This window comes from Dermacentor variabilis, chromosome 6, assembly GCF_050947875.1.
Source record: "Dermacentor variabilis isolate Ectoservices chromosome 6, ASM5094787v1, whole genome shotgun sequence".
NCBI classification, from domain to species: Eukaryota; Metazoa; Arthropoda; class Arachnida; order Ixodida; family Ixodidae; genus Dermacentor; species Dermacentor variabilis.
Genome location: NC_134573.1, coordinates 176,570,762 through 176,583,190, shown reverse-complemented (window position 1 = coordinate 176,583,190; position 12,429 = coordinate 176,570,762). Strand labels below are relative to the sequence as shown.

Below are 12,429 nucleotides of genomic sequence, written 5' to 3'. Positions count from 1 at the left end.
GTTCCGGAATTGAAAATCTAAAGCACGATTTTGGAAAGGTCAATGCACCTTTCGCATCAAGTTTACGAGAGCTTTATACCCATGAAGTTTCAGAATTGAAGTCCATGCACTCCGTAAATTCCGCAGGCTCCAAGAGATGCCATGATGAGCCCGATCTCCATCAAAACGCCCTTCAAACTTTGTGCTTAGTTGGTGCTCCTTTCGTTATGCGACTCCCGGTGCATGGGCATTGGCACAAAATCCAGTCCAAGTTGACAATGTTCGCGCTCAAATGTCTTTTCGAGCATGAAAAAGACATTCTAGACAAAATCCAGAATGATTTCCAGCGACGGGTGTATTGGTTGGCAGTGCATGATGGCAAAAAAAAAAAAATTGAGGGGGCAGAAGCCCCATGAGCCCCGCCCCTGCTGCAGCGCCAAACGGAATTGAAAACTCATTTCCTTCGACAGTTTTTTCAGCTGGGCTCGTTCACTCGCCAGTTACGGGCTCGGTGTACACCTAGGCCATTGCAGAACGTAAACATCGGCTGCAGGCGAGTGCTGAATATCCAGACTGCGGAGTTTGGACGCATGTTTCCATTCGGTTTGAGCACGACAGAATACACGCACTAAGCGCAGGCGTTGCAGCAGTCATGATTCGGTTGGATGTTTTAGCAGACTATGATTCGGTTGATGTTGGTTGACCATGATTCGGTTGGATGTTTTAGCAGACTATCGCACTGAGACAAGCGGAAACCAGTGGGCAGGTTGGATTTGTCGGTATCGTAAGTCGGTTCGGATCCACATCGTGCCTTCTTCGTCGGTTGTTTCGTTGTTGGCCTGCTCTCGCAACATTCTTTCAGGAACACTATCGTGTGTGTCGTGCATCCAAAGAAGTCGGATGATAGTTGGTGTCGGCGTCTTGACATCGGCAGCCATCATAGGCATAGCAGCCGGAGGCCTCACAGCCTCCGATTGGTTGACACCGGCAACACATAGCAGTCTCGAATTAGTGAACGCTGGCGAAGCGTCGCCATACGTCTGCGAACTTCTAGCATCGGCAGTCGACAAAATTTCTGCCCGTCGCCACGCTTCGCTTGTTCCCGACCGACACTTTTGACGCATTGGCGCATGCCGAAGCTTGCCGACGCGTGCCAGTCGTTGGACCTTAAGGAGAGCGGGTGGATGGAGCTGCACCACTTGGTTTCCCTGCAGCTGCGAGGGAAAGCAAACTTCTGGGGGCACTTTTGCCCCCACTTCACATTTGATATATCAGGAGTCACTGCTATTTTTGTTCGATGTAAACATAGTTTTTCCTATATATACACATTATGACTATATCTTGTTCAGAAATTGTTCGATATACTTAAAATTTGATGTAAATGGGTTCGATAGTAGGGTTTGACTGTATACACCACTTTTTAGCCTTCAGTGCCGGACTTCTGAAGCAAGCGAGGGATTGCGCACATTCTTTTTTTCTTTATTCGCACAAGTCTGCTTTTGTTGCAATGGGGCTCGAAATATTTATCACATTGCTAATTGCAGGAGTACACAGAGGAGATCGAGCGTCTTCGAAGGGACCTGGCTGCAACCAGAGATAAGAATGGCGTTTTTGTGGACCAGGAGAACTACAGGTACCTTTTACTAGTGGACGTGTGGCATTTTGTCTTTCTTGCCTACCTTGTCTGTTATGGTAGAAGAGTAAATTGAGATTTCTCAATTGATTATTCTGTTTCAAATACATCTTATACTAGCAACATTAATTTTCTGCTGAAGCACTGGTGGTGTACGTGATTGTGCAACAAATCTCTGAGAAATATTGCCTGTGTTTAAGCTTTAACGAATTGTAATAAATTTCTGTGACCTTGTGCATGCCTCTTGCATGGTTAAGTAGCTTTAATTCCAAGATTTAAGCTGTGCTTGCTTTACTATTCTTGGGGTGCAAGTTCAGATGTTCAGTGCTTTCCCTAGTCTTTGAACACTAATTTATTACTGTTTGATGCACTACTTTTTGTTAATGCTAAATTCTTACATTTGTGCTTTTTTACAAGGACGATGGAGCTGAGGCTCACCAGCCAGTCTCAAGACATCTTGGAAAAAGAAGCGCAAATAGAGTCCCTAAATGCAAAGCTTCTGACCGTAAGTTACATTGATGTAATCGTTCTGCGGAAACCTGCAAGGTGGAGGGAAGTAATTCAATGGAAAATGAGACATCCACCCAATCGTAGCAATTGCTACAAAGCGAACCCATATGGGTTCCTCAAAAGAGAAGCCTCAAAGTTTAAGGAAAATTTGTCCTTGTCCGGGACTCGAACCCGGGACCACCGCCTTTCTGGGGCAGCCGCTCTACCATCCGAGTTAACCAGGCACTAGCAGATGGCAGGGCGAAGTCGAAATTATCGTCAACTCTAAGCAAAGGCAAGGGTTTGACATAATAGTTCTGTGGAAACCTGCAAGGTGGAGGGAAGTGATTAATAAAGTAATTAATAAAATTAGTAAGTTACATTCCCTTTATGCCTTTTTTTTTTCTGCAGTGGCTCAATTGGTCTTCACTGGTTCTTAAAATCTCACAATATTGTGACATACTTGAATATTTCATATAGCTGATAAGATAACATTTCACTTCGATATCTGGCCATAAAGTTGGTGGTTCTTCACTTTCAAAATCTTTTTATCCCCTTGTCATTCATGTACTATGAATAACTGTCCATTTGTTCGTTTCATTTGAAGCTAGTAAACATGTTCCTTTGGGTTTTGAATACTTTATCCTTGCTTTAGCATCTCTTTTAAAATAAATTTGGGGTTTATTAAGGAATTTTATGTAGTACCTTACCTTATGCTAGTAAACTTTGTTAGGGATGTTTAGTAACTACCCCCTTCCAGTTACTAAACTGACAAGCTTGCTTCTGTATTCGAAATAACAGGCAAACCTTGACAAAACAAATACGGATATACCAAATTATCGGATTGAGTGAAGTAAATCTAAAATATTTCCCACGAATATCACCATGTAACAAATGTTAAAATGAATGAGATGTAACTAACTTATTTTCTTGTCCGATGCAACTTCGTAATAGTGAGCTTTGATTTTTTTTTTTTTTTTTTGCTGCCAGTGGGAAGTACACGTGGCCTCTACAGTATGTGCTACAGCAGCATTTTGTTGCTGCACCGTTAATGCTGCCTTCCTGGAACATGTTGTTCATAATACAGTCGACTTCCATTCATTCGATTTTGACGGGTTCAACGAAACTGGTCGAATTATCCAGCATGTCAATTACATAAGTCGGAAAAAATGCTGGAACACAGTACCAATTCACTTGGCTGCATTTGCTTTTAAAGTTACCTTTGCCACTGTGCACCCTTTATGCAATGAAGTGTACCAAGGGGAGGAAAGCTGCCACTGTTATGGGTGCATAGCCCGTGTTCCTTGATTTACTCGCATGTGCAGTCTTCGGTCGCAGTACGAGTGCCATGACACCTAGGCCGATGTTTTGTACCAAAGCCTTTTCCTATTCTATGCTTTTTCTGGCTTTTTGCGCTTGGCCAGTGGTCAGAGCGACGGTCTGCCCGCATTATCAACGGGATCAGGTGGCTGTGTGTGGTGGATGATAAGAATAGCATAGAATAAGGCGTAAGGCATCGCTACAAAATAGCGGGCCTAATGTTTACTGGCAGGCCTTCAGAGTTTTAGATAGACCCCTACTCTTTTTTAGTAGGTTTGTACTTGCCTGAGTACTTTCTTTCGAGTTTAAATTTTAGTCTCTCTCTTTAGCAAGCTGTCAAGTATGTAATTAAAGGGATCCTGAAGCGATTTTGACGATTTTGTACAAACATAATGAGTCGTTAGAGTATCTCCTTCTGATCATTAATTTATGCATCTAAATGTTCAGCGTAAAACTGCGAGGGTAAATTTTCGGCAGCAACACTATTACCCCATGGCTGAAAATTTATGCCAGCAGCAAAGTAGAATACACTTCGTTGCTGCAATATTAGCTGCTTTTGTCTGTTTGAGCTCTGCACCACCAGGTGGCTGCACCATGCAGGAACGTCATATTTACACCTCTGCCCCAACGCCCAGTCTGCCTGCATTTACGCCAATACTGGACAAGCTAAAGCAACATACCATGCCCTGTGACAATTGCCCCTTCCCACTTTAGTATGCTTCACCGCAGTACTTGTATGGTTCATGGTACAACACCGCTGTACTGTATTGAGGTGCAGCTGACTTTCGGGAACCAACTTTAGGCGCTGTGAGTTCCATGTTTCGAAACCGTTGGCGAGATTTACAAAGCCAGAATCGGTGCCATTGCTAACAGCGGCAAATTGTTTTAATGAAAAACATGGCACCAAACAACAAGAAGCTTGGTAGCTAAACTTGAAGTACAGTCGAACCCGACTATATCGAATCCGTTTACATCGAATTATTCCATATATCCAACAATTTCTGGACACGGTATAGTTACAATGAGTATATATAGCAAAAATTACGCATACTTCGAACAAAACTAGTAGCGACTCCCGATATATCTAACGTCAAGCGGCGGAAAGTGCCCCCGGAAGTTGGCTTTCCCTCGCGGTGACGGGAAAATCCGGCGGCTCTCCCTACGTGACCGCGCTACCTCGGAGCCGCCGACACCCCCCTACAAAAAATGATCCTGGCCCGCCCGCCCGCAGCGCTTGCTCAGCCAATCAGAAGCTCTTGTGCCCTCGTCGTGCAAGATGGCGAAAGTGCGAGTTGTCTCGCTGCTTATCTGATTCATTGTGTGCGCCTTCTCCTGCAGTGTTGCCGTGATGAAGCGGCAGAATTCGCCTTTCGTCGTGAAGCTCGAAATCATAAACCGGGTCGAACGTGGTGACAAGTCGGATGTCCCCGCAACATACAAGATTCCGAGGTGCACTCTCGGCACGATCTTGAAGGGGGAAATTAGGGCTAAAGCGGCCTAACTCGCGACCCGGTGCCCGTAATGCCCGTGGCGCCCGACGCGCACGCACAGCCGTGTACGAGTGGTTCATCCAAAATAGTTTCAGCCGTACCGACTTCCGCGTGCTCGGTGATGACTGTAAATTCTGATTAATGCGACGAAGCCGTTGTCGTTGTTGCCGAAGTTTGGAGCGAGCTGTCAGAATTTCCGGAAGCTGTTGACGAATCAACGGTGGACGAGTTTGTGAGCGCAAATGATGGTGTCGCGACCACGGGAGAGCCCGGAAACGAAGACTACATTGCCGACATCGTGCCGAGCACAAGTGAAAATGGGCACTATGAGGAAAGCAACGACAGTCTTTGGCCCACATCCTCCGAAGTGATTGGTGCGCTCGCACTAGTCCGGTGCTTCTGCGCGAATGCGGAATGTTGCGGCCTCAGCTGCTCAGACTCCTTAGACAACGTGGGGAAGTGCGTGCCTCGCACGCAGCGAAATTGCCCAAGCAGAAGAAAATGCAGGACTATTTCGTGCGAAACTAAGCTAGTTTCATCAATAAAGGGATTTTATAAATGGTATGTGCTTTTATGACATCCAATTATTTAGCACGCTTATATCGAATTATGCTCTATATCGAACTGATAGGCATTTTTTTGAGAGTTCGATATAGCCGGGTTCGACTGTAGTTCGCCCTACGAGGGTAATTCCCTAAGTTTCCGGCCTGACATCTAAAACTTGCAGCGATCTCAAAACGGCCACTTCAGGCACACAGTGCCATCTCTTAGGAGGCAAGTGTAGGAGTTTCAACTCTGCACGTGTGTTCATCAGTAGCATGCACTCGCCCGAGAAATACGAGGCCCACTTCATCACTGCTCGATACTGAATTTTCAGCATTATCGCCACTCAAGTTCCTCGCCAAAAAAGCGGTTTCTCCAATTGTTGTCAAATGTCTGGGTGGTTTGTACGCAGAAGCTTCCCCTCATTTCACCATGAATGAGTGGACAAAACAGTTTCGCATGGGAAGAGAGCATCGAGGATGAGCCTCACAGTGGTCGGCACATGGAGGTGAGGACCAAAGGAATTGCCTCTTGTTGAGGAAGTGTTCAATGACAGGAAGCTGAAGTTGAAAGAAATTGCGACACAGGTGGGACTCGCTGTAACGACCATAATTCACGAGAAGCTTCCCATGGTTAGTGCAAGATGAGTGCCCCGAATCCTTTTTTTCAGTGCAAGCATCGTGTGAACTGTTCTATCTCAGTCCAGTGGCATAGCTCTAAAAACTTGTCGGAAGTTGTGGAGTCGATCGTCACCAAGGATGAAAGCATTGTCCTTTACTAAGCTCCCATTGCCAAATGAGAATCGGTAGAATGGCGCAAACCTGGAGAAACTCCACTGAGAAAAGCCAAGGTCGACTCAGCCGAGCAAGATCATGGCAACAATCTTTTGGGGTTGCTGTGGGATTCTCTTGATCGACCTTAAGGAAAGAAATACGATCATGAACACACGGTATCATGCGTAACTTCTCGTTTACTGTATCGTGCATCTGAAGAAGAGAGGGATTTTCCATCATGGCGTCCGCCTCTTTCATGACAACACTCCAGTTCACACGTCGAGCGTTGCAGAACTGCAGTGAAGGACTGTGGCTTCGAGGAAATTGATCACTCGCCCTATAGCCCAGACCTAGTGCCCAGTGACTACTACCTCTTCTCAAAACTGAAGAAAGATCTTCGTGGCAAAAAATTTACTGCTGATGATAAAGGGAAGAGTACTGTCCATGAACATTTTGAAGAGAGAAGTCCAGTCAATTTTTTTAAGGGCACGGAAATGTTGTGCAGAGGTGTGAAAAATGTGTTGCAGTGAAGGAGATCATATTGAAAAGAGACACAGTTGTTTCATTTCTATCTCCTTTAAAAGTTGGTCAGGCTGGAAACTTTCGGAATTAACCCTCGTAGTGTTGCCACGGTGGTGGCTACGGGTGCCAGTGGAATCTGCGCCGGTTCGAGGTGGCGAGATAATCAAAATGATGCAAATGGTGGCTTCGATTGATGTTGTTCCAGATATACGGTCATGGAAAAGGACGGGAAGATCGGGTGGTGTAGGTTTTTGTCTGAAATTTCAATGTTGTATATTGGAGTTCTAGCTTGTCTGGTATTGAGCTAAATGCCAGCGGACTGGGCGTTTTACTGGATGAGCGGATGCGCAAATGTGAGCGGTCTGCACGGTGCAGCCACCTGGTGGCATGGAGCTCAACCAGACAAATGCAGCTAATTGCAGTAATCAAATGTACTTGGCTGCTGGTGTGAATTTTCGGCAGTGGCGTAATTGTGTTGCTGCTGAAAATTTACACGAGCAGCAAAGCAATATACCCTTCATTGCTGCAGTATATGTATTTGTCTGCTTGAGCTGTGCACCACCAGGTGGCTGCACAGTACAGACTGTTCACTTTTGCACGTCCGCTCATCCGGTAAAATGCTTAGTCCGCTTGCGTTTACCTGGATACTGGACATTTTAAATATCTCTACTGACTGTAGGGTACGTGGTGGTGAAAAATCGAGTGTCCTTAAAATCAGTCGACTATCTGGTGAAAGCCAATCTTGAGGTAATAATAACGGAAGTTTGGGCCCATAGAAATGTATGGGCACCAGCCGGGATTTTGAGTTAATTTGAACCTGACTAGAGTTGAATTAGGTAGTAGCATGTATTTCTCGACGTAGACATCAAGTTTTCACAATCTAGTGCACATCGAATTCAAGTGAATTGGTGTACGCAAACTGTAGGAGGTTATTTAGAAGGCTAATTGATACTTTGTGTTGCAGTGAGTCATCTTTTAAAGATGCTGTGTCTTCTAAGTAGATTAGAGATTAGCATAAATGCTTGTCCTAACAGGACTCAATTTTTTCACATTGAGTATGCATACTTCTATATGAAATGCTTGTATTGTCCTCTAGGTTACGGAACTTTTTGAGACAACGAAGCAAGAAGTTGCTGAAACTACTGAACGCCTCCAGGCAACAACTGCTGAGCTCCACAGCACTAAGAGAAGCTTGGTTGCAACAGAGCAGGTATGTAGCCAAGCATATTTGAAATGGAAATCGTACTAGTATGCCCTTGTTCTATATTCAGTATATGTGTAGAAGCTTACCGCAACATGTCTGTGTTGCAGTTGCAATTATAATTAACCAATATTGCAGGTGCTGTCCAAAACAAGTATTGAGAAAGAAGAGCAGGCTTACCTTGTGCAAGCCCACTGCAAGACAGAGGCTGCACTTACTGCGACTGCTCAGGAGGTAAAAAGATTAATTACATTATTAATAGCATTGAATTGAATGAAATGGATTCAACTATTGCCATTGCACTTGTGTTTCCATACCAAACTGTGGCAGTTTCATAAAGGATTGCAGTTGTCTTTATGCAAATTTGAACTCTCCTGTACGTGCTTATTGGTTATCCGTGCATCTTCTCTGCATCTTCCAGAGAGTACAGTAAAGCAGGATATAATGAAGCAGTAAATCTTCTTACAGCAGACACAACAAACCAATTTTACTTGAGAATGATGATATACTGACCACTTCACAACGCTTAAGAGGAAGCTTCAGCTCGAGCGCTCCTATCTGAATACAGTGCAGTCCACTTATAACGATAGCAAGAAAGACGAAAAATATGATCGTTATAACCGATCATTGCTATATCTGGACTGTAGTTATATTTAAAAAAAAACACGGAACATACTTTTGCAGCTCCGAACTCTAATTTGCTACTTGCTCTAAAGAATAGATGATATATAACCTAGGCTGTGAAAAACAAACTTTATTTCTAGCGCCAATGACCGTGTCAAGGGTTAGGTGCGCCGAAATAGTCCGAAATCTGCACTTGCTTTTGCGGCAGCTTCAGCTTCACAACCGCGGTGTGCATGGATTCCAGCTGCTGCGCGATCACTGGCAGCAATCCTTTAGCATGCATAAAATCAAGGAGTCGATCGATGACAGTGCACTTTGCGTGGACATCGTGGTAGGGGTCAAGGAGCCACTTTCAATCTCGTTGTCACTGTCGCTGCAGCCGTCGCCACCGTCGCACAACTTTGCCGTCTGTCGAGACAGCACATCTTCGGCGATCGCCTCTTCGGTGACCTTATCGCAGAACGAGCCAGCACTGTCTGCAGTCAAAAACTCCATCGACGCACCACCTGTGTCACCAGTAGAAACGAGCTCCCAGAGCTTGGTTATGTCAGCGGCTTCCACTGTGTTGGTCTCGGTGGGTTGGGGAAGTTCGTCCTGGCGCACAAAGCCCGTCTTTTTGAAGCAGTTGTATATGGTTCACTGCTTTACTTCATGCCATGCACCATAAATGAAGTGCACGGCTTTCAAAAGGCTGATCTTCAGGTCAGGGGGTCCGTCTGCATGACCCGACGTGCCAGGAGCTGTGCGGTCAATGGCTAAAATTAGCCACTCCAGCTTGCGCCGCCGATACAGAACTTTAAAGTTGGCGATCACGCCGGCGTCCAACGGCTGCAGGCCTGCCGTAGTATTTGGAGGCAGAAACATCAATTCGACATATGTTAGCTTCGGGTTAACGCTGTGTGCGCTACAGTTGTCAAGTAGCAACACTACTTTTCTTCCTTGGCCTTCAATTACACTGTCGAACTCAAGCAGCCATTCTTCGAACAGGTCGCGGGTCATCCACGCCTTTTTATTGCTGTGATAGCGGACCGGGATGTGCTGATTCTTAAAGCACGTTGGCTCCTTTGATCGCCCAAGCATGAAAGGCTTGAGACGATGGCTCCCGTCCATGCTAACACACAGCAACACGGTCACCCCAAGTTTCGAGTGCTTCCCGCCGGGGCATCAATCTCCTTTAGGAGCGCGAGTCTTCGACGGCAATATTTGAAAAAATGGAGCAGTTTCGTTGCAATTATGTGTCCTCCGCGTAGCGCTCCAGCATGCCGGGCAGCTTTGTCTGCAGCCACTGCTGCTTTTCCTCTGTGTCCAAAGACGCTGCTTTCCCTACCACGTTTTTGTAAACGATTCTGTGCCGCTCTTTAAAGTGCTGAATCCAGCCTTCCCAGGCTCAAAATTTGGGTGTCCCAGAAGAAAAAGCGAAGTTTTTTGTGTTGGTGGTTGGCCCACTAATAGGCACATTATGCGTGCGGGTTGTGATGAACCACTGGTAAAGCACCTCTTCAGCATCGACGTACAAAGGATCTCTAACCCTTTTCAGCTGATCGGCACGGCTGCCGATAGCTCCTGCCTTCACAATTGTGGTTCTCCTGGTTTTCAAGATGGTTAATATCGTCGACTGGGCGAGCTCATACTTCTTCACGAGGGCGCTCACCTTGAAGCAGCGTCGAGAGTCCTGCGAAATATCCATCTTCGTGTCAAGCGACACAGCTTTGCGCTTTGTCGGCGCCATCTTCGAACTGGGTTGTACTGTTGGTTGCACGCTGCTTCGGTGGCGTCAGCCTGCTATCGCGAGAGAGAGGGACTGAGTGCGGGACGGGCGCCTCCGCGCCGCTTTGCTTGTCGCTTTTTTTTTTCTCTTTCGGAGCGACTGTGGCCGATGCGCACGGAGGAAGGAAACTCGGGAGAGGCCCTGACGTCACTCTTTGTGAAGCTAAAGTGAAGCCGGAAGTTCGCTTTGCTCATAGCGTTGCTCCGCCTATCGGGCCAGCTCTCCTCTCCTGTTTGCATTTCTCGCGAAATGATGCCGTGCTATGTGCAACCGTGCTGCTCGGACCCGCGCGCTCCACAGCAATACTAAACAATCGTTAGCATGTTAGCATGATTCCGCCTAAGAGGGCAAAATTTCCTGCGGTTATTCCTTCGTCCGTTGCCATTGCCGTGGCATGGTACATTGCGTACAGCGTTGCGTGCGCGTTCATTTCACGAACTTTAGTTTTTCCTGTCCCACCTGGCCACAGCAACATCCGGGAGAGCGCGGTCCAGATAACGCAGCGCAACAAAACACGGAGACCAATGCAAACCTGCCAGCACGGCGCCTTTGCCACGGTACAAAAGCTACGGAGCAACACACGTGAGCGCACAGAACCAAAACAGAGCCGCCATTGTAGCCCGAGAGGCTTTGCCGCCACGACAAAGAAATAAAAAATCGGCAAAAAAGAGGGGGAACCTACTATGTCACTTCCTCCACACTTTTGTCCTAGCGCGCGGAGGGGGTAGGGCCTCTCCTCAGTTTCCTTCCTCCATGCCGACGCGCCTGAAACAGCTAGCGCCATCTTGTGCCGCGCTGCGCCTACTCGGGTACTCTCTGGTGCGCAGGCGGGGCGGGGTGCGCCTAGTGACGTTAGGACGCACAGTGTGGTGATGGCGGCAGATACGAACTAGGAGGTAAACATCGCCTCGTCTCGACATCGTTCGTTTCAGGGAACTAAGCAATGCAAATGTTACGATTATTTTTCACCGAAAAAGCCATCCGGACGGCAAAATTTTCATTGTTATATCCGATATACGGTGAATAACCTATCGTTATAAATTTTTTTCCCCATAGATCTACTGCATAAAATGACTCTCATCTCGACCCATCGTTATAACAGATATATCGTTATATGTGGTAACGTTATAAGTAGACTGCACCGTACATGTAAAAGGAGAATTTTTTTGTCTCTGCAACCAGTGCACCAAATTATACGAAGTTTGTTGCATTTAAAGGAAGAACTTAAACTCTAGTGACTGTCGGTTTCGAATTTTTTATTTAGATCGTCAATACTTCATTAGAAATTTGCAAATATTGAACATTGTCAGAAAACGAAACTATGAAGTTTACAGCTCTGTAACTCATCAATAAAAAATAATACAATTCTGTGAATTGCATATAATAGTACATCTAAAGCGGACAAAATATGTGGAAGTAGCGCTTTTGCAGAACCCTTGTACACATTGTAAAAATTTACCTAAGATATCAAATGACACGTTGAATTCGTCCGCTTTCAATGATCTAATGGTTGCAGTTTACAGAGCTGCGATATCTGTTCTTGATGGCGAGCTATTTGTAAACTTCGTGCTTTATTCTTTTTGCATTTTCGAATTTTTGAAAATGTTGACAAAATGTAGGTTTTAAATCGAAATTTCGCTTCCAACAGTCATTAGAATTTAACTTTGTCTCAAATGCAACCAATTTCATCAATATTGGTCCAGGCATCATCCTGGAAAACGTTTTTGCATTTTACATGTATATGAATTGGCCGCATCGGAGTTCGGCCCAAACTAAAGCTTCCTCTTAAGTAAATCTCTTATCACACGTGATGTTACACAGCATGCGATCGCTAAGTGGTGGAAGACTGAGGCATTCCGTCGAGCACATTATTGACTATTTTCGGTAACAAACACGCCGTCGCCGGTGTTGTTGCACATGGAATAAAAGGCGGCAGAAAGAAACTGAGCATTCAAAAGTGTAGCAAAAGTTATATGGAAGTGGTTTTTGGGACACAAGGGTAGTGAAGATTCCCGTGAGTGGCACACATCTTAAGAGGAAAGCCAGAGACTTTGCTTGCATTATGGGGCACGAAAAATGTTGCAGTG

The 12,429-nt window shown here is 45.7% G+C and overlaps 1 protein-coding gene across 1 annotated transcript in view; it reads left to right on the top strand.

The window, feature by feature from the left end:
- Positions 1 to 12,429, top strand: part of Klp61F (Kinesin-like protein at 61F) — a 77,482-nt gene that overhangs the window by 18,723 nt on the left and 46,330 nt on the right. The window contains exons 9-12 of the mRNA XM_075696907.1: positions 1,524 to 1,612; positions 2,030 to 2,117; positions 7,846 to 7,959; positions 8,089 to 8,184. Coding sequence (XP_075553022.1) covers positions 1,524 to 1,612; positions 2,030 to 2,117; positions 7,846 to 7,959; positions 8,089 to 8,184 — 387 coding nt within the window. The remainder of the gene's footprint in view (positions 1 to 1,523; positions 1,613 to 2,029; positions 2,118 to 7,845; positions 7,960 to 8,088; positions 8,185 to 12,429) is intronic.